The sequence below is a fragment of the Cottoperca gobio genome, chromosome 3 (genome assembly GCF_900634415.1).
Source record: "Cottoperca gobio chromosome 3, fCotGob3.1, whole genome shotgun sequence".
Lineage (NCBI taxonomy): Eukaryota > Metazoa > Chordata > Actinopteri > Perciformes > Bovichtidae > Cottoperca > Cottoperca gobio.
In genome coordinates, this window is record NC_041357.1 from 5990124 (window position 1) to 6014603 (window position 24480).

Below are 24480 nucleotides of genomic sequence, written 5' to 3' on the forward strand. Positions count from 1 at the left end.
CCCCTGCCTTTGCTACTCAACTCGACTTTATTTTGGTTTTCCATTAGCAAGTTGTAGATAACACCTGGTTCCTGGTACTTATTTCGGTCGAGGTATCAAGCGAGCTGAGCCGATAATAGAAGGTAAAGAAACCCTCATGACCAAAGTCGAAGAGGTCCCTTATAAGCAGATTATTTAAGTGAACAACAAATGTCCAATGCAGTCTTTTTTTTTTCTGGCCTCAATCTTTGCCACTTCACTCTCCTTTCATGTTCTTTATGACTTATTAGTTCTCCTCTCTGAGGAAGCCCGCCTCAGTGGCTCCATTGTGACGGCAGAGCTCCTGTTTCTGCGTACAATGGCTCTATTTCAGGGAGGCATTAAACACGTGGCTCACTGCTTGGAAAAGACATCGCGGCTGTTCGGTGGGTGTCACTTTGTTTGCAGAGCCAGGCCAGATAGAAGTAGCAGATATGCACACACACATTCAATCCCATCCGAATAATGTACACACGCACACGTGAATATATGTGCATGTACACGCTCACACACAGTTCTTACACTTACATGAACACACACCATCTCCACCACCTACGTAGCATCTTGTGTGATTCTTTTCAGTTGCATCCTACCAGTTGGCAGAAGTCCTCAGTCCTTTTCCTTCCTCTGCGACTAGAGAACAAGCTTCCACTTTCCACCAAAATAGAAATATTACAGGCTTATCCGCATGTCCGCCCCCGCAGACACATGTGCACACAAAAGACACACACAGAGACACACAGCTGTGCACTCCCTATGGACATGCTTTCTTTTGTTTGCCTGTCATCAACAAAACAAAAAAAGATTGAGGGAAGAAGTGAAAGGAGGAGTGTTAAAGAAAGGGGAGGGGAGGCAGAGAGAGGAGGACTTATCTGCACTGATGGATGACATGTTGTGTTCTGTGTCGCTTTGTGTTTGAGAGACAGTCATCACTGTCGAAGAGAGAGACGGGAGGGAAGGGTGAGCACAGTGAGGAGGGATACATGCTCTATCTAGGTACAAAATAGAGCTACATGGAGAGGAAGAAGATTGAAGCAAAAGATGTACTTTTAGAAAACAAAAGTTTTTAATTTAGGTCAATGTAAAATAAATGTGAACATACTTCAGGTTCAGTTCTGCAGCACGGAAACAAGCACACACCCGTGGGAGTTCCTGGATATTTTGAGATTGGCCTATAAAGACAAGACAAATGAAATAAGAATTAGCTAGCTAGCGCACCCTGCGGTGCCTTCGCCTCACGCCACAAGGAGACTTATTCCCCAGCGTGCGTAGAGCTCCGGTGGAGATGGACCTTCAGTTAGCAGCTGTAGCAACTTGAAGCGGCAGCAACCCGAAAGTTGGACCCAGCCCCGCCACTGTCAACATCTGCGACCCCCGGAACTGGGTCTTGCGCTGGCTGAGTTTAAGTTGCTACAGCTGCCAAACTAAAGGTCAGTCTCCGGAGCTGCCGACCGCTCTCCTCCCGTTAACGTATTCTCCTTGTGGCGGGAAGTGAGTTGGAGGGACCACTGGGCGCGCTAGTTAGTTAACTCCTGTCTCATTTGTGGTCTGTTAAACAGGAAATTCGTCAAAATCAGTGCCCCATATTGCTATTTTCCAAGATGCTGTGACAAAAAAAAAAAGTTTTGCGAAATCTCACATCTACATCTTTTGAATGTATTTGTTGTCCCGGGGCTCCGTAGAGGCCAACGCTCACACATGCAGATGGTATTTTTTATCTACATCACAGTATTGATGTTATGTGTTCATCATTATTGGTGTTGTAAACACTCTTACAGCACGTGTAGGTGTACGTGTGTGGGTTTGTGGCTCCATTACAGTGTAGCAGCTAGTCAGCAGATGTCCCCCTAGAGGTTCCTGCCCACTCACAATAACAGAGACGACGGAAGGAGAGAAGGAGGAAAGAGAAAGGGGAAGGAGGGATAAAAAGGAGAGAAATGCAAAAAAAAAAAAAGAGAGCTTGATGTAAGGAGAGAGGGTAATAGAAAAATAGACAAATGGGGAGGGAGAAGGAAGAAAAGTAGGGTGAAAAAGCGGTCTGTTGTCCCTTCACTGCCACTATTGGAGGAACATCCCATCAGAGGGACTGAAGGTGGGAGAGACAGAAAGGAGGAATGGAGAATGAATACGACTAGTCATATGTATACAGGCAAAGACATAATGAGATGCCATTCGGTTGTGCATGGAGTCCCGCTGAGTAGAAACTGTTGTGTATGTATAGTTCATCTTCAAACAGCAGTTCACGTTCTCCTTCCTGTGGTCTCAGCCACCACTCTGCCTCTACCTCTGCAGCAGCTCCAGGCATTTAGTTCATCATATTGAAAGAAACCGCATGGGGGCTTCCAACAATCTCTTCCCTTCATTCTCTGTCTTTGTAGACACACACTGATCACATTTATTGTATTGTGTGGCTGCTCCCACATTCTGTTACACAACTGGACATTACTGCAGAGAATAATGTGATTGTGTGCCTGTGGGTTTTACACTTGTCAAGGACCTTGAGAATAGGAAAGCAAACTAAAATGTGACTTGGATATATTTTCATTAGCTGGAAGAAAATACCTCCTGAACACATTCACAAGCCAAACCCCGTCCAGGTCCAAAGAATGTGTGTACATTCATGACCAAGGCTTATTTCCAGTTTAACACAGCACAATATATGTGGCGGAGCAGAGCACTGCTGCTGAATAAAATCTCAATATGTTATGCCTTGATGAAAGGGCTTTACAAATGGACTTTAATCAATAATTTAATCTAACCACATGCATCCAATTCACACAGACCATTACAAACATTCTATTACTGAATATCTTTTTGACTTGTATTCATTTGAATGAATCATCCAAAGATTCCCTCCAGGGATTAATACAGGTTTATCTTATTTATTTATTTAATTTATTGACATAATAGAGATTATTCAGGGCCCTGCTTAGTACACTGCAACATACTCCAAGTTCTCTTATGACAGAAACTAATCAAATGAAGTAGTGATGTTACTCATGGCATTACCATGTGATCTGTATCTTGATATCCTGTCTGGATAGGAAATAAATGATGTCAATGCAAAGTGTAAATTCACACAGAATGCGTTGTGATCGGTGTAACTGTAACCCTTACAATGAGACTGAAATCCACCCAGCGATTTGAAAGGTCACCCAACTCTTCCTGCTTACTGCCCAGCAAAGTTCAAATGTATTAGCAATAGCTGCCAAGTTTTCCCTTACAAAAGTGATTAAAAATAAATGGCGCCTAGCCATAGCATCGCTTCCCAGTAATGTTCGTTGATCAGTTCATCAGTCACAGTTACATATTGCGATCCGATCACAATGCGATCTCAATGAGAATGTTTATTAATAACAGGTGTAAATGGGACCATATATTGTGAATGAAATCCGGAGTCGTTGAGTCGGTCTGTGTGTAATGAAAAAAACATAGAGTGACGTAAGTGCTGACTCCGCTTTCTCACACACGGCCCATCAACGAAGGAGTAACCTGTGTAGCCACAGGCCACATCCCCGGGCTCTGTGGTGGCAGAAACTTAGTAGCTTTGGGGATGTGTTTACTGTTCTTTTGTGCTACCTATATGTTATGGAGTCTGAAGACAAAAACAAAGGAACTCCAGTAACTAATGCCCACACTATCACTGAAGGAGCTTAAACTGTACTTTGAATCAGCAGCACGTATGACATTTACTATTTTCATTTCACACTGTATAATGCTTACACCGTTTTGAAAATGTCCTTCTTTAAACCTTTAGTGGGGACAAACTATCCTCCCTGTGAAGCCTTTCTTATAGTTGTGCCTATATTTCTGTGTGTATTGTTAAAACATGGCGTTGACACGCATGCACCAAAGCAAAACGCACATACCGCCCCCATAAAGACAGAACCAGCTGCCTACTGTTGCTGTACAGACGGTGTAAGGTCAGCCAGTGTGAGCTAGACAGCCTCCTCCCAGTCATCCCAGTCCGCCGGTCAGTTAGTGGTCAAAGAGGTGACACTGACAGCAGGTAGCACTGTCCCCACCGTGCCCAGCTGACACACAGACATATGGTTACACTCCGGCTCGACTGCCCTATTCCAGGGTCGAACTGACCTCATTTACATCTGCTCATAAAACACTATCTCTATCTGGTACTTTGGATAAGGACATGCCAGTGCAAGGTGTATTGGTATATACATAGTCAATTGATGCAGATGCCATTCATTGACCCACCTGATGGATGGAAACATCCTGAACGTTAGAAATAGACTTCAGGTACCTCAGGTAGAGAAGTCATCACAGGGAGTTGTAACGTCATCACTCTACAATACCGTTCGGTCCTTGCACCATATTTACGTATGCAGTGCAGCTGGGGAGGTGGTAGACTTTTAACTGCCAACATAAGCAGTTAGAAGAGTAGATTTAGAGTAGAGTGCATACTGTACATAAAACCACAGGATGCATACGAATGTTGTTGTAATTACTTGAGTTGTGCTATGTGAACCTCTTTTCTTTATGCAATGCTTAGGTTAAAGAGGTATCACTCAACTGAAAACAGTGTTTTGCAGTCCACAGTGTCAGACTATGAGAACCCCTGAGCAAGGGATAGATTAGTTTACGACTGAAACCATCCTCATTCACACAAAATGACATTCAGACCTTCCTAACTGAAATAATAAACATGATCCAACTAGAGAACGACAACTGATGCTCACTGACAGAAAACGGACTTCTTCTAATCCTCTTATTGAAAATACTTTAGTCGCAAATTCTGTGAGAGCTAATTATATTTTAGGGTAGAATATTTCAGACATTGCATCACCGAAAACACTAATAACATGCATGTAGACCCATAATCGGCGCCACGATCACACAATTGCTCACGAGTATAGCAATACTGGACTAACTCGTGTGCTCTTCCCGCTCAATCCTCCACTGTTCAGTCCCATGCTGTCTTTTAGTGCCACTTCTAATGTGATAAGCATTATAGTCATTATATCGCTGGCATCATAAAAGCAATTGCTTCATTACACACCTGTTTTTTTGGTCTATTTTTTTACATTTTATTGCCTGAGACAGCCTTGTTGTCTGTCGATGTTACAGCATTTCTCCACATCACCCCGTAAACCTCAACACCACCTCCCACCTCCACCGCAGGCCGCCCACATTTTAATTTCTTGGCCTAATGAAGCGGGAGCCCTCTCCGCCAAGTAGAGTCAATGGGAGTCTGCAAGCATGCTGCTGCTTTTTTACTTTAGTCATCAGCAAAGCTAGGAGAGCGATTTTATGTCTGGGGTCTGTGTTTGTGCCGCTCCTGGTTTTTATGTGAGTTTCTATATGCACGTTGCTGCGTGTGTGTGTAGGCATGCGAGCTTGTACATGTGCGTGTGTAGAGAACGGCTGTGTTTTCTTTGCTGTTTGATAAAAAGCTATTTGTATGTGGGATCCTTCCCCTCACTACCATTAAAGGTATCAGATTACCTCGCGGGCACAAATCCCATCATCAGTTTCATCTCCATTACCTAGTTCTCTTGGATCTCTGCAGCAACACACTCGGATACTCAATTCGGTGTTAATATGTTGACATTTGAACCTGCGAATGTCTGTATTGAGTTATTCAGACTTAGGAGCGCTCTGTTTGACTGGGAGGACTTTAAGTCGCTGATTAATCTATAAAGACACACATTTGACATTCAAATACGCTGTTATATTTAGTGATTTAACTTCCACAGCCATAAGGTTCATGATTTATTTAAGGAGCTCCTCTGTCAGCTTGGCTATTCATTATAGCTTCTCAAGTAAAACCAATGATTTGATCAGGTTAAAACCTTTAATATCCTCACTGAGGCCTATATGATTTCCTCTTGATTCCCCGCACAATACTGCTGAGTAATAAAAACAAACATGGGGGACAAATGACGTACATTGTTGTTCCGTTGAGAAAGACTGATCGTATGACTTCCACTCTTACTGTTGGGCTTTGTGATTCCGTCTGCTAATTTACCACAATTACTGTAAATCTTCAATCATCTGCTTTTGTTCTGCCATATGTTCATACAATATCATCATCGCATATCAATGTCATTACGTAACGTTTGAGAGACGCAGTCAAGCTTTTTGCCAGGAAACAATATAATTTATGAATGAAAGCGAGACAGCCGTGATAATGAAACACTTGTTGTTAATGAATGACTAATATGGCAGACTTCATCCTGGACTGATAATACCTGTAATCAGGAACCATCAGCGTCTCTCCATCATATGTTAAGGGCCTGCCTGCATACAGGTATACGCATACGTACGTGTTGTTTTGGTCTCATCATTCTAGCGCCTTTGATTTTTCTGAGGCTGTCTTTATTTTTACTTTATTTCATCAACTGTTTCCCTCAACCTCTGCTCTTCTTCCAGGCAGCCTTCAGATAATGAACATTTGCTTATAGATTAAAATGTCTTCTCCACTCACAGGGCCTACAGATGACTCTCTTTAACCTGATGCATGACATGCATTATGAGTGTTTGTGTGTCTGCATTGTTGCAGAGTTGACTAGACGCTGTTAGTATTCTCCGTGCCGTTCCTCTCTCCTCCTCTAATCAGCGTTGGAAACAAAGCAGTGGACAGTACACTGATTGCCTCAGGGCCACTACCAGCGCAGCAGTCTGCTGATAAGGCTGGCGACCAGCAAAGGGCCCACTGTCCTGGGAGAGGATGTCATGGCAGTGCTGAGCACACACCAAAGGACCCTAGCATAAAGATAACTCGCCAGTCAATTCATTTGCTTTGGGGACTGAATAGCAAAAAAGATTGAGCATGTAGCCTTTTGAAAACACGGCCCTCTGCTCTGAGAATAACTAATGACGTGCACTCTAATGTGTATTTACTACTTATTAGATTTAGACTGTCCCATTTCAACCCGGCTCATCCTGAACAGCAAGTGTATTTCTTTTTACCGTCATTAACATGTTCGTCACTGGAATTTGTTTCCAGTGTGAATGTGTCCAAATGTTCATGTGTGTGTGTTGGACAGTATACCATTATGTGCGTCCATGTCTAACATGGTGTTTACTGGCAGCGGCCTCTCTGGTCTCGCTCTCTCTCTTCAATTATCTGTGCCAGCCACCACACAGTGGTCATTTCCAGCACTCCCATCCACTCTGCACGGCAATAATCATAGTCAAGCTTTCCGCCCATATGGCAGGCAGCCTCTTAAAGCACATTGCAACATCACTCAACGGTCATTTAATGAGTGCTTGACTGGGCAGCGTTGCATAAAAGCTCCAAGCTCTTATCCTTTGAAAAATATTCAACCTGGGTTTATCACTCTCCTGCTTTTATGACACCATCTGCATGTAGAGGAGCATAATTACTATGGCTCTCAACTCACTTCTGCTCACTACAGTGAGTGAATGCAAGGAACAACAAGTCGAAATATCAGGACCTAAACTACACGATTTCTTATTGGGTGAAAACAGTTAATTAAATGTAAATGTTTATATCAATGTTAATGTAATATACTATATGTAATAAAAGGTGTTATAAAATAAAAATGGCAGGTTATGTGCTAAATGGGTAAAGTTTCAGGAATTATCTTTGGTATATCGGAGCTCTCGACGAGTGCTGTCGGAGAAAATTGATTAATATAATTTCCCACGGCACACCTCACGATCTCTCACTGAAAGTCACTGGGTTAGAAGACCACATTTTAAGTAATTGTCTCTCTCGTTATGCAGGTATACCACTTTTTACTAATTGTGTAATTGGTGCAATTTATAAGTCTAAAATCCATACATCTAAACATTTGAATGGAGTCAAACACAAAGCGATTAGGCAAATGAAATAAGCCAAATTATTTCAATATGGTTGTTTCACCAAAAGATGCATGTGGATAGGAAAGGAAGGAGTGATGTTTTGCTTTATGTATTGTATTGCACTTTAAACTGCATGAATCTGAATGAAAGATGTTGTGGTTTGGGTCTGCTTACTGTACTCGAATACTTTTTTAGTACTTTCGTTACCGATGGTCAATCCAATACCATCTATGTTTTAAAGTTGTATTTTGTATGTATGTAAAGTCTTCAGTGACCTCACCATAATTGGAGTAAAGAAAGCCGATTCTAACTTGCTATCCCCGAGGGGAAATAGTCAAAGGCCACATCATTAACATGACCTACACCACAGTGTGTTACCTACATCAGTACCTGTGTTCACATTGTGTGCACAGCTGGTTGGAGGAAACTCACATCAGTGACATCATGGCTTGTGTGATACATTTTTAACTAATTGGTAATAGGCCGTGGTTGTCTTTTTCAAACATGCTGGTCGTATTACGAGCAATTAGAGGCCATTCTGGTGAGTATGAGTGTCTCTCTGGTGACTCTCCCCTGCACCTGCTCTCTCTGCTTAACATTCATGAATAGTTTAAACCTCCAGCATCTGGCCCCACGCCTCTCTAGAATCCACACGCACACGCACACGCACACACACACACACACACACACACACACACACACACACACACACACACACACAGGGATCTAAAGTGGTTATTTACTGTAGTTGTGAGTCTCAAAATGTCGTTTTTCTTTAAATCTAGAAAAGCCAACTCAAATGTGTTCCAGTGGAGTTAGATATTTTTCACAATTATGCTTTGCAAATCAACTTGTGTTTAACATTTTTCTAAATATAATGATACCATAGGAAATGTTGCCCGACTGATGCTGTATTTTTAAAGTCAATGCTGATATCCATATTTGGGAGTTTAAAATGATATATCAGCCAATAGTATTATTTTTTTAATGTTAAGCAACAACATAAACAACAATGTTGATATGGATCACATAGATTTGCTTTTTCAAACAATTGTGATCTAGATTCGTGAGGCATTTTACAGTATATTGCATCAACTCAGCAGTTCTCTGTGGTGGACGGACTATGTAACAGTGGGACTCTTTCTGTATGACCTCAAACCTAGATTGTAGATTCAGATTCTAGACTAGTACACCCTCTTCTTTATGTTTTCCACATTTGTTTTCATTTGAGACAATGATTCAATATTTCCCATACATATACTATAAGAAATAGCCTTCTGATGATAGAAGTTGCAAGTGTATTTGTATGAGGGCAAAACATTTTTTTGAATCTAATGCAGGTTATTAGAGATTTTGAGCTGTTAAATCAATCAAATGTATTTGTATAGCCCAATATCACAAATTATACATTTGTCTCAGTGTGCTTTACAGACTGTACAGGTTACGACACCCCCTGTCCTTAGACCCTCGCATCGCACAAGGAAAAACTTCCTAAAAGAAACCCCACAATTAAAGGGGGAAAAATGGAAGAAACCTCAGGGAGAGCAACTGAGGAGGGATCCCTCTCCCAGGACGGACAGACCTGCAATAGATGTCGTGTATACAGGATAAACAACATAGTACAAATACAACATTTGACAGAAAATGATGTTGTGTTGAAAAAGAAAAAGTTTGGATGAATCCAGGAAAATGTCAAAAAGGCTTCCCGGTGTCCAGCAGGACCAGGGCAGCAGGCGCAGCCACGATTCATGATCCTGACGTAAACTTTATCAGTGGCAACCTGCCACATGAGAGACAGAAACTCTGGGGATGATACCCCAGATGATGAGTTGGTAACATACATTTACATAAATGCATACAGATAGAGAGGGAGAAGAAGAGAGAGGAAGAGAAGGAGAGCAGGGAGGTTTCCCCTGGCAGTCTAAGCCTATAGCAGCATAACTAGGGGCTGATCCAAGGCAAGCCTGAGCCAGCCCTAACTATAAGCGTTATCAAAAAGGAAAGTCTTTAGCCTGCTCTTAAATGTGGAGAGGGTGTCTGCCTCCCTGAACACAAACTGGAAGCTGGTTCCACTGGAGAGGAGCTTGATAGCTGAAGGCTCTGGCTCCCATTGTACTCTTAGAGACTCTAGGAACCACAAGTAACCCTGCAGTCTGGGAGCGCAATGCTCTAGTTGGTTTATAAGGTACTATGAGATCTTTAAGATATGCTGGAGCCTGACCATTAATTGCTTTGTAAGTCAGGAGAAGGATTTTGAATTCTATTCTGTATTTTACCGAGAGCCAGTGCAGAGCATTGCACTATAAGGCATTGACTTAACTGTATGGTCATTTTGGACGCTGCAGTTTGTGGTGCTGTTGAACTGTATTGTTATACTGATTAGTGTTCCCATTATTTTGTCCACCCATTTATATCAATGTAGATAGAAAACATCTGAAATACGCTTTAACTGCACCACAAATTACATGCAGCCATTAAAATGAGCAGTTGAATCAACACCTCTCTAAAACCGTAAAGAAAACTGACACTGAACATTATAACATACACGGATGCAGGATTTATTGCCTGGCACTTGCTATTTGACAGCATTAGCTTTACCTAATAAACTACCAGTGCATGGTCCACTCTTGGAAAGGCCTGGACTGTATTCGTATAATAAAGACTGGAATTATTTGGTTCATTTGAGTGCACCAGTCAGAAACAATTCATGTACCAAACTGAACATCCTGCTCTGAATACATGCTAATCATAGATTGCCACTCGTGATGGTGTTTAGGAAAGGATTAGGGATGTTAATGCATTCAGTCAGCAGCATTTGGAGAGGAAGATGTTATGACATACATGGAGAATCAATGCTTAAGCCAGTGCTAGTGTGGTGATGCAGCTGCTAAGTGAAATGTCATTCATATAAAGCAAGAGAAGTGATGATGGTCTCAGCGAGGCTTTTTAAAACACTTTCTCTGCGTGCTGTTTTCAAAAATGCCGTTTACCATGTGCACATATTAGTTCCTTCCAAATCCATCAGTCAATAGCAATATTATAGAAAAGTGCCCTTGAGGGCCCTATTACCTTGACATTTGAGTTGTCAAGATGAGGGAAAGGGAAAGATGCCTTGTTTGTGTTGGGTTAACATGGTGGGAGGGCTTCTTCAGGACCTGTGCCTGCTGTGTGAAGAGAGTAGCTTTAAAGGCAAGACTCCACGAGCACGCACACAGCCACTGATTCTAACACCCCACTCTGTACTTTATTATCAGGCCAAGTGAAGTGACAGGTTATAATGAAGCTATATTTGGTTTTGTTGGTATAAATCAAATTCATACTGATTTCTTTGATCATCTTTTGGTCAGTTCAGACTAGATGTTCTCTATTCTGCTATGTTTTTTGTGAACAGTATTGTTGCAAAATTCTCAATTCTAGCAAATAATGTGGTTTGCTTTTTACCTCAAGTAAATGTTTTTCTTAAAGTAATTGTGAAACGTATTACTGGAGTCTCAGTTTGCACTCGGGGTACTATAGATTAAAATCATAGACTAGAGATTGCTGTTAAATGGGCAATTTAAGATTGAACTTCAATCATATTAGTATTTGACTTCAATGTTAAGTGTTTCACATAAAGTCATTTTGGAAAAAGGGTTGTTGTTTAAGTATTTCTAAAGCAACCCAGTGTGAGAGCATCACGGAGGAGTGTTATTGGAGTACTCTAACGGCACTGAAAGGGGTTGTTGGGTTTGTTGTTGGTCATTTCAGTCACCCGCTCTATTGCTCTGATCCACTGAGGCAAGCAATTATTATTAGTTTGAAACTATTATTTTTTAGCTTATCATAGTTAAAGACCAATTTCCATATTGTCATTTCTATTACCCTTACATTAGAATACCCACGTATGTCTAAGCACCATCTGAGCCCTGGACGCAAGAACGCTACAACAGTTTTCATGTCAGAAAGGGCTTTGTGAAACCTGGATAACATATTGTAGGTGTAGTGCAGTTTGGCTGACATTCTCTCTATGCTGCCTATTTATTTTTCACTCCCTCTGACAAAAAGTTCTAGAAATCTAATATAATAAATATAAGTATAGATGTAGACCAATGTATTTCTTTGTACAACTATTATCCACTGCCCATAGATGCTAGATGGAAAGTGCAGCAAAAACATGCATTACTATGCCAGTGTGAAAACCTCATCGTAGCCAATGGTCAGTGCAAACACCTAACCCCCCCCCCCCCCCCCCAGCATACTAGATACTAGCATGATTTCACGAGCCAAACTACTAATAAATAATAAATTAAATTAAATAAATATAAAAATAAATAAATCTGCTGATTGTGACATCTGTTCAGGAAGTGATTTTACAATTGATCTGTTTAAGGCTACGTATATAACCTATTTAAGTAGTATTTAACCACGGTAGCACGTATGCGGCAGATTTTCCCTAATTAATACTGTAGGTCAAAAGCTGTTAAAGCAGCTGTGCTTTCATCCAAGTGCGGAATAATTACGGTCTCCACCTGTTAGACATGCCGTCCATTTGCAGTCTAATAATGAAACTTATTTTCAGTTATTTCTTGATGAGCTTTTTGTGACACAAAATAACATAAGTATAAACATCAGAAGCATTAAAGTGCTGCATAAGCTTCTGTCCGTCACCAGAATTAGATTTCCCCTCGTGGGTCCTGATGATGCAGGCTGACAATCGCCAACTGTCCAATGAAAGAGTTACCGGTCAGTCTGTTTAACTTCATGTGTACTCCTCCTGATTTGTTTGTAAAAAGTCAGCATGAACAGACACCGGGCCAGAACTGAAATTCAACAATGTATCTTTTTTTCCCCCTTGGAAAAGTGTGAAAGCATCCTGAATGACCTTTCGACAAGGACTTTGCACTGCTCGTCTATTGTGTCTCTTTCAACCTTCCTCCTGTTGTCACTAATATTGTGTCCGCTGTTGTATTGGCTAATTCTGATTTCTTTTTCCAAATGTTGTTGCAGTGGGTTGCAGTGCTGTTGGATTTCCAGTGGAAGGACACAGTTTGGAGCTTTGTGCCAGCGAAACCCAGCCAACCCATGGCCCTGCACTTCGGGGACTACAACCTGGACGGCTTCCCTGATGCCCTGGTAGTCCTCCGCAACACCACTGGCAGGTAGGAGAGATATTTGTTGGTGTCGTGTTCTGCAGAAATACTACTTATGTGTGTAAGGTTGAGATGTGTAGATAATGCTTTTGTCATTTTGGATTATACCCACAGCTAGGTTCCTCTAGGTCAGGGGTGTCAAACTCAAATACACAATGGGCCAAAATAAAAAAATCGATACAAGTCTAGGGCCGGAGTGGTTCAATGTTTATTGCAAAACTTATTGAAATGAACTTATTGCACATATTGAACCTGGAACTAACAAAGCTTTAGTTATTGCCTATAAATCAACATTAAATATGAAATAAAAAATCAGTTGCATACATTTCTTATGGCTCTATCTGCAGCTTTTCCAAAGTAATTTTTAATGAAAACATTTTTCCACAGGCCAACAACAGCCAAAAAATAATTTCCTTCAAAGAAAAACCAAACATGCCCTGTGGTAGCAAGAAAAAAGTGCAAAAAGGAAACCCATTAAAGCTCAGTTTGCTGCTCTGTGATGCACACTAGTCTAAGCCAGATACTTGGCATCTCATCTTGGATGCAAGTTCATCAACGTTAGGGGTCAGGCTCTGAGCTGAGGAAATCCTCAGGATTGAGTGAAGGTGTTCATCAGTAAGACGAGTCCTGTGTGATGTTTTGTTTATCTTCATCAAAGAGAACAGTTGTTCTTTAAGAGTTTGGGCAGCTGAGGCATTGTGTCTGGGATGAAACGTGGAAACTGTGCAGCGCCCACAGAGTCATACGTTGCCTTGAGTGAGTCACTACATTGGAGTTCAATCAGCTCCATTTGTATGTTGGTTGGTGCGCTTTCCACGTCAGCTGTAAATAGGTTACTGAGCAGTTCAAACCTGCACCTGAACCTTTTTTGGGCTTCAAAGTCGGCAAATCGCCGTGTGAAGTCGCCACCAAGTATGCTGAGTTTTTCAGCAAACTGTGCACTTGGGAACACGGCGGGCGAGACCTGCTCTTTCATAGTTTGGCAGCACGGAAAATGGCTCAACTTTTCTTGCAGCATTTGCGTTTCCCACAGGCGCAGCTTGGTTTTAAAAGCCCTCACTGCAGCGTACATGTCTGTGATCACACGGTCCCGCTCCTGAAGCTGCAGGCTGAGCGTATTGAGATGGCTCGTGATGTCACACAGAAACTTTTGATCCCGGAGCTCTGTTGTGTCTTTCCCTTTACTTTCCATGAACTGACAGATTTCATCACGCAACTCGAAACATCTTTTCAGTACTTTTCCTTGGCTTAGCCATCGCACCTCTGTGTGATAAGGCAAGTCACCATATTCTGAACCCAACTCCTCCAGAAAAGACCTGGCGGTGATTTAAACCTTTGGCTCTTATGAAGTTGACTGCTCGTACATGTTCCATTTTGAAGGCTTTGCCACACAACGCTTCTTGGTGTATGATGCAGTGATAAGTTGTCAGCTCACCTGCGCCGTATTCCTTCCACATTTTCTCCCGAATCCTGCCTACCAATCCACTCTTTTAACCGCACATCGTTGGCGCTGCATCTGTTGTCAGTCCCACAAGTTTATCCCAAGGCAGCCTCATTTCATTTACACACCTAGATACCTCTTCAAATAGATATTTTCCCGTAGTTGTGCCACGCATTGATCTTAATCCCAAAAGTTCCTCTGTTACGCATAGATTTGAGTCCACTCCACAGATGAAAATGGACAGCTGGGCAGTATCAGAAGTGTCGCTGCTGTCATCCACAGCAAGGGAGTATGCGATGAAATCTTTTCCTTTTCCTACCAGCTGTTGTTGTAGATTGGTGGCAAGCTCACGTACACGAGCAGCAACAGTGTTTCTGCTTAGGCTCACATTTGAAAACGCTTGCCTTTTATCTGGGCACACGACGTCGCAAACTTTCATCGTGCAGTTTTTAACAAATTCTCCCTCGGTAAAGGGCCGGCCTGATTTAGCTACCTCTGCTGCCACAATATAACTAGCCTTTACAACAGCCTCACTTTGTGATTTGGCTTTTGTGAACATAGCCTGCTGTGACACCAGACATCTTTTCAACTCTTCTACCTTCTGGAGCCTCTGTTTCATGTCCAGATGCTTGTACCTGTCGTGGTGTTTCGTTTCATAGTGTCGTCTTATATTATAATCTTTGATTACAGCCACACCGTCTCCGCACACAAGACCGACGGGTTTGCCCTTTACGAACATATACTCTGCCGCCCACCTGCCTTGAAAACCCCTGTTTTCAAAGTCCATCTTTCGTTTAGCCATTTTTTGGGTAGTGGGATAGCTGAAAGTTGACGGCTGCTGATGAAAGAGTGGGAGTGGCAAGGGCTCGCGCTTTCGGGGCCTCGATTTAACGCGCCAACGCAGTGGCAGTGCATTGTGGGATTTGTAGTATTAGTGGTGCGTGCAATATACCGGCGGACCAGTTCTAATATTAATCATTAATTATCCTGCGGGTCAAAGATAATTCCACCTTGAGTTTGACATATGTGCTCTAGGTCTAGGACCTTATTTAAGATAATATCTAGTAAATTAATGAGATATTTTTTAAATGAAACTAATCCCTGCTTGGCAGGAGATCCCTTAGAATCCTGTCAAGTAGGTCCCTGAACCCCACTCCAACTGATGGTTCCAGTACTATGCCTCACTTCATGACTCATTGGTGCAGAGACACACAGTTTCAGAGAGTCCACATCCAGGGATTGCATATGCTACACACAGTTACATACAAATGGTGTTTGCATTGTTATAACTTGAAAATCGATGCCATGAGAATCATACATTTCATGCAAATCCATATCCTCTCAACACTCGCTTCATTTGTTGCCAACATGTCATGTTCTGATGAGATTACACTAACTATAGTATTCCAGCGGAACACAAAGTGAAATTGATTGGAACCTAATAACTCAAGATGCATACTTAAAGGGTTTATGTAAATCGGTTTAGCTTCAAATCTATAAATGTTTTATTTCACCACATGGAGGATTTACTCATTACTTTACTGTGAAATGACTGTACTTGCAATGACATATTATCATGTTGGTTAAAATTAAAAAATAACGCCTCTATTGATATAAATGATCAAACAAAGTAGAGCAGGGATAATTAAATATAATGATTTTAATAAATGCAACTCATTTGGTATCTACATATTAATGCTGATACACATATGCAACAAATAATTGGAATTGGTTCTGCAGTCTTCATCTGTTTCAGATTACAACCTTTGAAGAACAGCTCTCATCCTCATACCCACAGAATGACAATATATTCAAAGTACAGCAGTTTTCAAAGGGAGATTAATTCAATCTTCTCATTAATAAATCATAAGATATCAGATGAAGCATAAATTAAGGTGATTGCTGACACTTTTGCATTCATGACACAGTGCAAAACAGTCCTTGGCTGCTGGATAGAGATTTGAAATGTGTTGCACGTAGCAATAGGAATCTATGACATTGTAGTATAATGAAGAAGTGTTTACCATCCAGTTCACCAGAGCACGGACTGGGAGAGCAAGGCAGCTAAGGTGACTGTTCTTCAGTTTACGGACATGGCGACTGATAGGCCAGTCCTTTTTAAAAATCACTGCAGCATGTGCTAGGACGTTAACGCCATGGACACTAGTGTGTGTGTGTGTGTGTGGGTGTGGGTGTGTGTGTGTGTGTGGGTGTGTGTGTGTGTGAGGACCTATGTGGATTATCTGGCCTCAGAGATGAAGATAAAATAGCTGAAGGGGTCATGGCTGTGATTGTTTATGCATACTAATTGTTTCGGGGGTGTGTGCGTGTCGGAAATAGTAAGATGTTGGGTAAGAGCTTCAAAAGACACGAGCATGTGAACCCTACTTTCTTGTCTAGGCTCTATACCAGTAATCACCAGTAAAACCGGTCGGGCTTAACTATTTGCAGTCAGCCTCATCTAGAAACGACTTCTGTCTGACCAGCTCTAATCACACAAGCTATAGCTTCTTTCTTTTTTCCCTCCCTTCCTCCATTTACGTCCCATTTTTAAGCCTGAGCATTGTAATCCCGCACTGGGCCATAGATGTCATTGCGGAAGTGCTTGCCAATACAATTTGACCCCATCAGTAACAATTTGAACTACATGATCAGCATACAGAGGATGAGGATGAAGAGATGAAAAGAGGTCAGGGTGGTAAGAAAGAAGAACGGATTAAAGGTTAGAGAAGTATTTGAATGTCTTCTGGTTTGAATCCCTGAACATGTGAAATCCAGACCTCTAAGAAGTACCAGTGACGTGCAACGAGCAAAACCCCAAACGGTGTCGGTGGCTTCTCTAGGAAGTTCTTACTGTGTATTAGGTGTGTCCCCGACTAAGAATTTACATCAAAGCTTAACAGTCAAGGCTAGCCTATAGTCGACTGTTCATCCAATTTATTTATGTTTTGTTGTGTTTAAGCTTTATGTATCTAGAAAAATGGCGAAATGTGTTGTGTGAGACGGACACAACCCGGTTTTCCTCACCTGCTTGCTTTTGGTGGTTGCAAACTGAGCTTTTGGCTGTAATTCCATCGCCTCCATTGTAGGTGAACGTAAATGATGGGACAGTGAACGAGAGAGAGAGCTGTTTCCACTCACTTCCCCTGCTGATATTCACAGAGAATCGTTCATAAATTCAGAATATATTTAGCGCTCCGATTGTGCTCGGCCTACTTTCTTATGCGAGTGCTCTGATTAATAAGTGTTTTCTATGAGTTTGAAATGGTAGCCTTTTATATTGTTGTCATTTAGCCTTTCTGAGGCCACCGCCAAGATGCAGCTTCAGTGGTCTCGCAAATTTGATTAGAGCAACTTAGTCTACATGGTGATTAATTCACACACACTAGAGAGATTGATTGAAAGCACAGTTGTTTTCAAATTACTATTAATAGGCTGATATTTATGCCAAAGTTGGCTATACGTATATATCGTGATTTGCTGAGAGAAACAAAGCAGCAGCCTTATATGAATGGAATGATCTTCTGTTTCACAGCCACATTTTCCCGTCAACTGTGAGATTGGAAATTGAATCGGGTTCCTTAGATCAAGTTGTCGAATACTCGACTCCTACATAAAGTAGGGAAATGTATTAGTGCTCCGGCAAGTCAATGTCATAAAGTCATAGTAATTCTGATCTGCATTGCTTTTTTTGAGTAAAGGCACAAGGTTTCAGAGGTCATCTTTGAGCGATGGGATGTGCTTGTTTTTGTTCAGACATTTTATCAAATGCATCCTGTCTACTCGCCTGCTTTGGATTCAGCAGCACTCACGCAGTACTAACCGAATGCCCTCTGCTTACCAAATATGTGTACAGCCCACATCTGATCTATTTTAACTCCCTCTCCCTTTTCCACCCCTCTTTCTTTCTTTCTCTCTCGTCTTCCTCTCCATCTCTACTCCTTCTTCCTTCCAAGTGGTTATTTATAGCTGCTTTTCAGATAAAAGTCTTTCTAGTCCGTGTCACTCCTCCTCCGAGAAAAATTATTGCTGATTTAAATGTTTAAAATAGGAAGACTGAAGGAGTAGAGGGTGTGAGATGAGAGTAATTGGATGGTAATCGATGGAACAATGAGCAGAAGGAATAAATAGAGTTGGGAGGTCGGCTGAGAATGCATGAGGTTTTGTGATATAGCTCATGTGTGTTGGGCGTGGCTTTGACAAAACAAGTGATTTGCTTATATTACTTCAGAAGGCAATATTTGTCTAATGCTTTTTTGTTGATTGCCCAGCTACTACTACAAAACAACTAGTTGACCATATAGAATAGCATGGAATGTGCACGGTGCAATGAACATGAACATTTTTGGGCCAAGCATCCATCCAATTTCTGCCACTTGGGTCTGGGGGTGGAGGCAACGAGCCAAACAGAGTCCAGATAGCCTCCGCCATGACCTCATTCTCTTCTTGAGGGCTGCCAAAGCGTTCAAATGCCAAATGGGATACAAATACCCTTCCGCATATTGGTCTGCCCAGGGTCTCCTCCCAGAGGCGCCAACGCCTCTGTCCAGGAGACATTCTAATCAGATGCTCCCCCCGTCCCCCTGACACCCCGCAGAGTGTCTCATTTAATCTCTGATCTCTTTCTTTCAGTCACCACTCAGAGCTTACAGCTATAGGTGAACAATTGAAAGTAGATGGACTTATATTGAAAGCTTTGCCTTCACCACCTGTCAGTGATTTTCCATCGTACCTTGTTCACTGTGTCTCCTTCAGTGCACCGTACTCGCATACAGACACTGAGAGGGAACTTTGTCCAGCAAATGATGTAGGAACCCACGGATCCCAAAAGAGTCCACTGTACATCGCTCTTCAGTTGCTCGGGATACTAATGCTTATTTTTAGCATGTGTACTTAACTTGGAATGCACATTTGTTTTATTTGAAGTTTGAATGTATTTAAGTAGCACGTGTTGATACTAACTACTCAGTTCTTCTGTCCACTGAATAATTGCTGCCGTTGCGGGCAGAGGAATCACTTACTGTTGAAGTGTAATTGTACAGTAGGCTGACTCACTGTTGGATGCTGTCAGTCAGCAATAGGCAGTAGCAATACATCTGGGTTTTTTTATCTAAAGGATTATGTCTATTTCGGAATATATTAATAAAGAGGTCTACCTAACTGTCACATTAAGGGGATATATCATCCTTTTACAGTTTGGAAACACAGCCATTCAGCACTGCAAGACTGATTTAGGGCGTGTGTGTGTGACGGCGTGTGTTTATCATTTTCATCTTTGTGTAATTTCCATCGGCAGCTCCTCAAACTAGACTCCTTAGGGTCCACATTATATCCAGGTCGCAGGACAGACGGGGCCTCCAGACTCTCTCTCTGTCTCTCTCTCACACACACACACACACACACACACACACACACACACACACACACACACACACACACACACTGACCAACATTATTAAATCAGAACAAAGAATGCTCTTGTATGCAATAGGTGTTTCAGTGCAGAAAAGCCCACATTTGGGATGTTGGGGAGACAAGAGGTGACACTGTGACAGAGACAGAGATGCAGAAACAAGAGCAGTAGTATGAAACTAAAGATGTCATCTTATATCAATGTGAGAAACATTTCAGTAGGGACCCAAGAAGACGTCACAATTAACATTATGATTTCACTAAAATGAATAATGGATAATATTTTTTACGTGAGATAATTGCATTAGTAGCGTTATTGCTTTGCTGGATTACAGAAAACTCTTTGTAAAATGATTGTTTATAAAGAAATGGAACATGAATGCAGCCAACAAGCAATGAACAGGGGTGGAACTGCAACCCATGTTATTGTTGAGATACCAAAACCAGCAGTTTGTGCTGCAGTATTTTACATTCAACTGTGTGTGTGTGTGTGTGTGTGTGTGTGTGTGTGTGTGTGTGTGTGTGTGTGTGTGTGTGTGTGTGTGTGTGTGTGTGTGTGTGTGTGTGTGTGTGTGTGTGTGTGGCTGTAGTGCTGCTCAGTGGGTTGGGGGAATTCTAACAAGTGAATGAATGAAGATGGAATTTGATGGTCTTTTTTCGGCTATAATACGCAGAGTTGTTTTCTTTTCGTAAGTAATGTTGTATTTTCTCAAATAATGACCTTGGACATTTTAAAGTAAAATAAAAAAAGATATTATAATAGTATAATTTACTAAATTACTAATATCACCAAAGTGGTGAATAAAAAGCTTTAGTCACATCGCTGTGATAATGTATACAGATAGAAAAGCCTTCATGCTGACTCTTTCGTATTCAAGTCAGTAGTGTTGCAGATTTCCATTGAAGCCATGTTTCCATCATAACTATTACTTTGTTCTATTTCCCTCTGCGGCTCACTTTGTTTTCATAGTATCATCACAAGCAATCAAATTAAGAGTGAGAAGCTTCGACAGGTGACACAAAGGGGACAATGCTTCAGATGACATATGACCTAGAGCTGTAGTTATACCTGCTGCTACAGTGTCTTGTAGATACACCAGCAAATATCAGTACTTTCTAGGAATAACTCCTTAATAAATAACTGTGTGTGTGTGTGTGTGTGTGAATATATATGATCCACCTCATTGGTCAGCTTGAATGTGTGATCTGCCTGAAGCGACTTTAGATATAATTACATGTGTCTAATGTGCACACCAGCATGTGTTTTTCAAGCAATCGAAAACTAGAGCGAGATCAGCACTAAAGCTTTTTGAAAGCCGTCATCATCCACATTGACGTCTAACCTCAGCAGATGACCTCGGGTCAGGATGAGCCTAACAAATTACAATGGGCCGTAGATGCATCATTGCCCACTCAGGCACATACACACATCAACACACACTTGCACTCTGCACTGGGTACATTGAGCCCATCTGTGAGAGGAATCTGCAGAACATGTTCACTCGCATTTAAAAAGATGACTCGGTGTAAATGAGACTTTGCAAACATTCTTTACACCACATTATGTTTAACAATGCATCCTTAATATTAGATTTAACCAGAATCATTTTCACTTCCTGTAACAGGTGCATGTGTTGCTTCTGCCTGGGAATATTCTAGCATGAGGTAATCAGCTACCAAGCATTACTTCAGTCCTCTGTCACTCCCACCATAGAAAACCATCAAAGTGACAATTTCTTAGTGTACGGGTCAGTGAGCATCAACATGTTAAGGCAATGTCAAAGCTCCCGCTCTTCTTCAGAGACATCACGGCCCCCTCACTGCAGGAGGAACTGAATCATTGCAGAATCTTAAGATTATTCTATGTTGTTTCCTGGGGGCTATAAATCCAGCAGCTGGAATACTGACATAAAACATTTCTTCCAGTCGGCTTCAATAGATTGTTGTCCGTTACAAGTTTCACTGTGGAAAGAATAATTCATTAATTTAATGCTTGTCTTACTTTTTTCCTGGACTGGCGTGTTGTCTCATGAGGGCTGAATAATTAAAAGTTATCAATAATGTATAACTTACTGTAGTGGAGGGGATTTTTTCAATATTTTGCCAGAAATAAATCATCTTGATTACCAAGATGGGAATGTGTTGCCCATGTGGACCGTAGATGAAGATAAAGAAAACTGTGTGATATTTTTGGAAACTCCTTCATTGTAATTTCCCTTTCTTCAGGGAGATATTCTCGTGGCTACGGAATCACAGACGTCTTCATAAATACTGTTTGTTTGTTCCTACTACAGTGCCCAGTGCTCTATGTGTGTGTGAGGTTCATGCAATCTACAGTGTATGATGGCAATTAATATTAAGTTTTTCAAATATGGATTCAAGAAAAGGTGTGCAAAACATGATTAGAACTGACACAAGTGCATTATTAGGTCAATTGTACGATCCAAATATCACATAATTCATTGTGGCATTTATAGACTCGGGTAAATGTGGCCAATTATAAATCAATGAAAATGTTTTCCCCAACATCCAATAAAAAAAATGTAGTTCCTATTAAGCGATCGTATTCAAACATAGGCGCATATGTTTCTGTTTGACCAGCATTAATAACATGAGACATGTTAGAGGCAGAATCTGTGCTTCACGTCTGTCATCGATTGACATTAATCCTACATACTGTCATGTAATTAACTGAGGTTGACTTGAGGACACAATGCCTCACATATATCAAACAGATGGCACACATACATTTTTCCCAAATACTATCATCTTACACAAACGTTCTTAATGATGCAGTCTCAGTGTATTTAAAGATTAAAGGAAATACTCTTTGCAGAGATTAACAATCATTTACATAAACATGTTTGTTGCGACACTGCCACCACTGGCTCTAAAATTAATATGCTTTACACCCCCCACCTACACCGCCACCCTCCACATCTTGTGTTTGCTCTTGTCAATATTCAAAGGGCATTCGTATTTGTGGTGTGGATATGTTTACGCCAGTCAACTGTCAGTGTTGTGCTGTTTTTAAAGTGTTACTCTCCTCTGATAATGAGGTGTGTGTGGAGTGTTTTTGTTTGCTGTTTCTATTCTAGTGAAGAGTGTGGCGTGGGCAACAGTTGGCAGCGCTGCCCCCCCTCTGCTCTTTTAGCTCCGACCAGCTGATGTCAGAAGAAAAATACCGATCAGACCCCAAGGCTTTCAGAGCTAGACGCTACCTTAACCACAAACAAGCACACGCACACGTACACACACACACACACACACACACACACACACACACACACACACACACACACACACACACAATAAGGAAAATAGAGTTTCTGTTTTCAGCTAAAGGGAATTTCGAGTATGAGTCTACTGCTGGAGGAGAAATTGGTATTTCTGTCTCTATGCACAATCTGTACAAAAGCAGGAGTCTAGAAGGAAGCTTTTACTCTTTAATTGGACAGAACTTTACAGATGTTTATATAGCTGATAATATTCCACTGGTGCATATCGGCTGGAGTGAAAATGATTTCAAAATCAGAATACTGTTTATTACCAAGTTGTTTTCACATACAAGGAATTTGCTTTGGTGCATAACATAAACATAGTTTCAATTATACAAAATAAAAAAAACATGCACATAGAAGATTACACTAACATTTAAAAAGAATACTGTAAATATATCTGAATTTAATTGATATAGCTGTATAAGAAGATTACAATACAAATATGAAAAAATACTATATTTAAGCAATAGCTCATGACAGGCCGTGGTATATGGTCATTATATCACAGTTAAGGGGCGTGGTACAACCCCCTTAACTGTGATATAATGACCATATACCATGGCCTGTCGTGAGCTATTGCTTTTATAAAACGGTTACCAAGTGTGGCAATATGAAAGAAAAATACACACTCCAATTTAAATAGTTTTTATTATTAAATAATAATGTTCAAAATAAAATAGTCCCTCCGTTGCATTTTGTTTGCTTCACGATGTTCTTTTTGGTTTTTTTCCATTTGGTCTTCACGTAGCTCTGCATGTCGTCTTTTAGGGGCTGTTTTCTCTGGAGATAGGCACTGATCGATCCACTCCTCCAGAGTAAAGCTTTGTAAGTTTGTTTCTTAACGGACGTAATTTAACAGCTGTAACGGTTGTAGCTTTTTCTCAGACGCGGAGGGATACTGACTTGTTGTGAAAAGTAACTACAATTCTACCCGTGATATACGCTCATTATACCACGGCTAAGAACCAATCAGATTGCTTGATTTGACATGTCCGTTTTATAATCATATATATACAATATATCTGAATATAAATGAGAGAGCTGTGCAGTTTTAACAAGTGGTAGTTTTGTGCAGAAATGTGCAAAGAATGTTAACGTTCAAAGGATTAGGTACATTTATATAATTTCTCTGTTATATACAGTAAGCATGAGAATTAGAAATATATCTACCACCAAGTTACACAATGGGCCCAATAATACACAATGCCTCAGCAAAAGCTCTTTGTTTAAGATTTCCTTTGATGAGTTCCAATTATTTTTAAATACCTTGAGCATATGATAATATGGTATTCTCTGTAGGATTTACGACACGGAGACGCGGTGGCAAAAAGCCTTGTAACCAAGTGTTTTGAAATCTTTTAAGCAAAATATTGACCATCTGCCTGCTCTCTCATTGTAAAGATAGACACAG

The 24480-nt window shown here is 41.1% G+C and overlaps 2 protein-coding genes across 2 annotated transcripts in view; both read left to right on the forward strand.

The window, feature by feature from the left end:
* LOC115026034 (T-cell immunomodulatory protein-like) overlaps window positions 1-13068 on the forward strand; it is a 58680-nt gene extending 45612 nt beyond the window's left edge. The window contains exons 10-11 of the mRNA XM_029458585.1: window positions 12793-12944; window positions 13050-13068. The gene's annotated coding sequence lies outside the window, so the exon portion shown is untranslated. The remainder of the gene's footprint in view (window positions 1-12792; window positions 12945-13049) is intronic.
* LOC115003427 (T-cell immunomodulatory protein-like) overlaps window positions 1-24480 on the forward strand; it is an 82279-nt gene that overhangs the window by 18514 nt on the left and 39285 nt on the right. The window contains exon 3 of the mRNA XM_029425186.1: window positions 12793-12918. Within this exon, the coding sequence (XP_029281046.1) occupies window positions 12793-12918 (126 nt within the window). The remainder of the gene's footprint in view (window positions 1-12792; window positions 12919-24480) is intronic.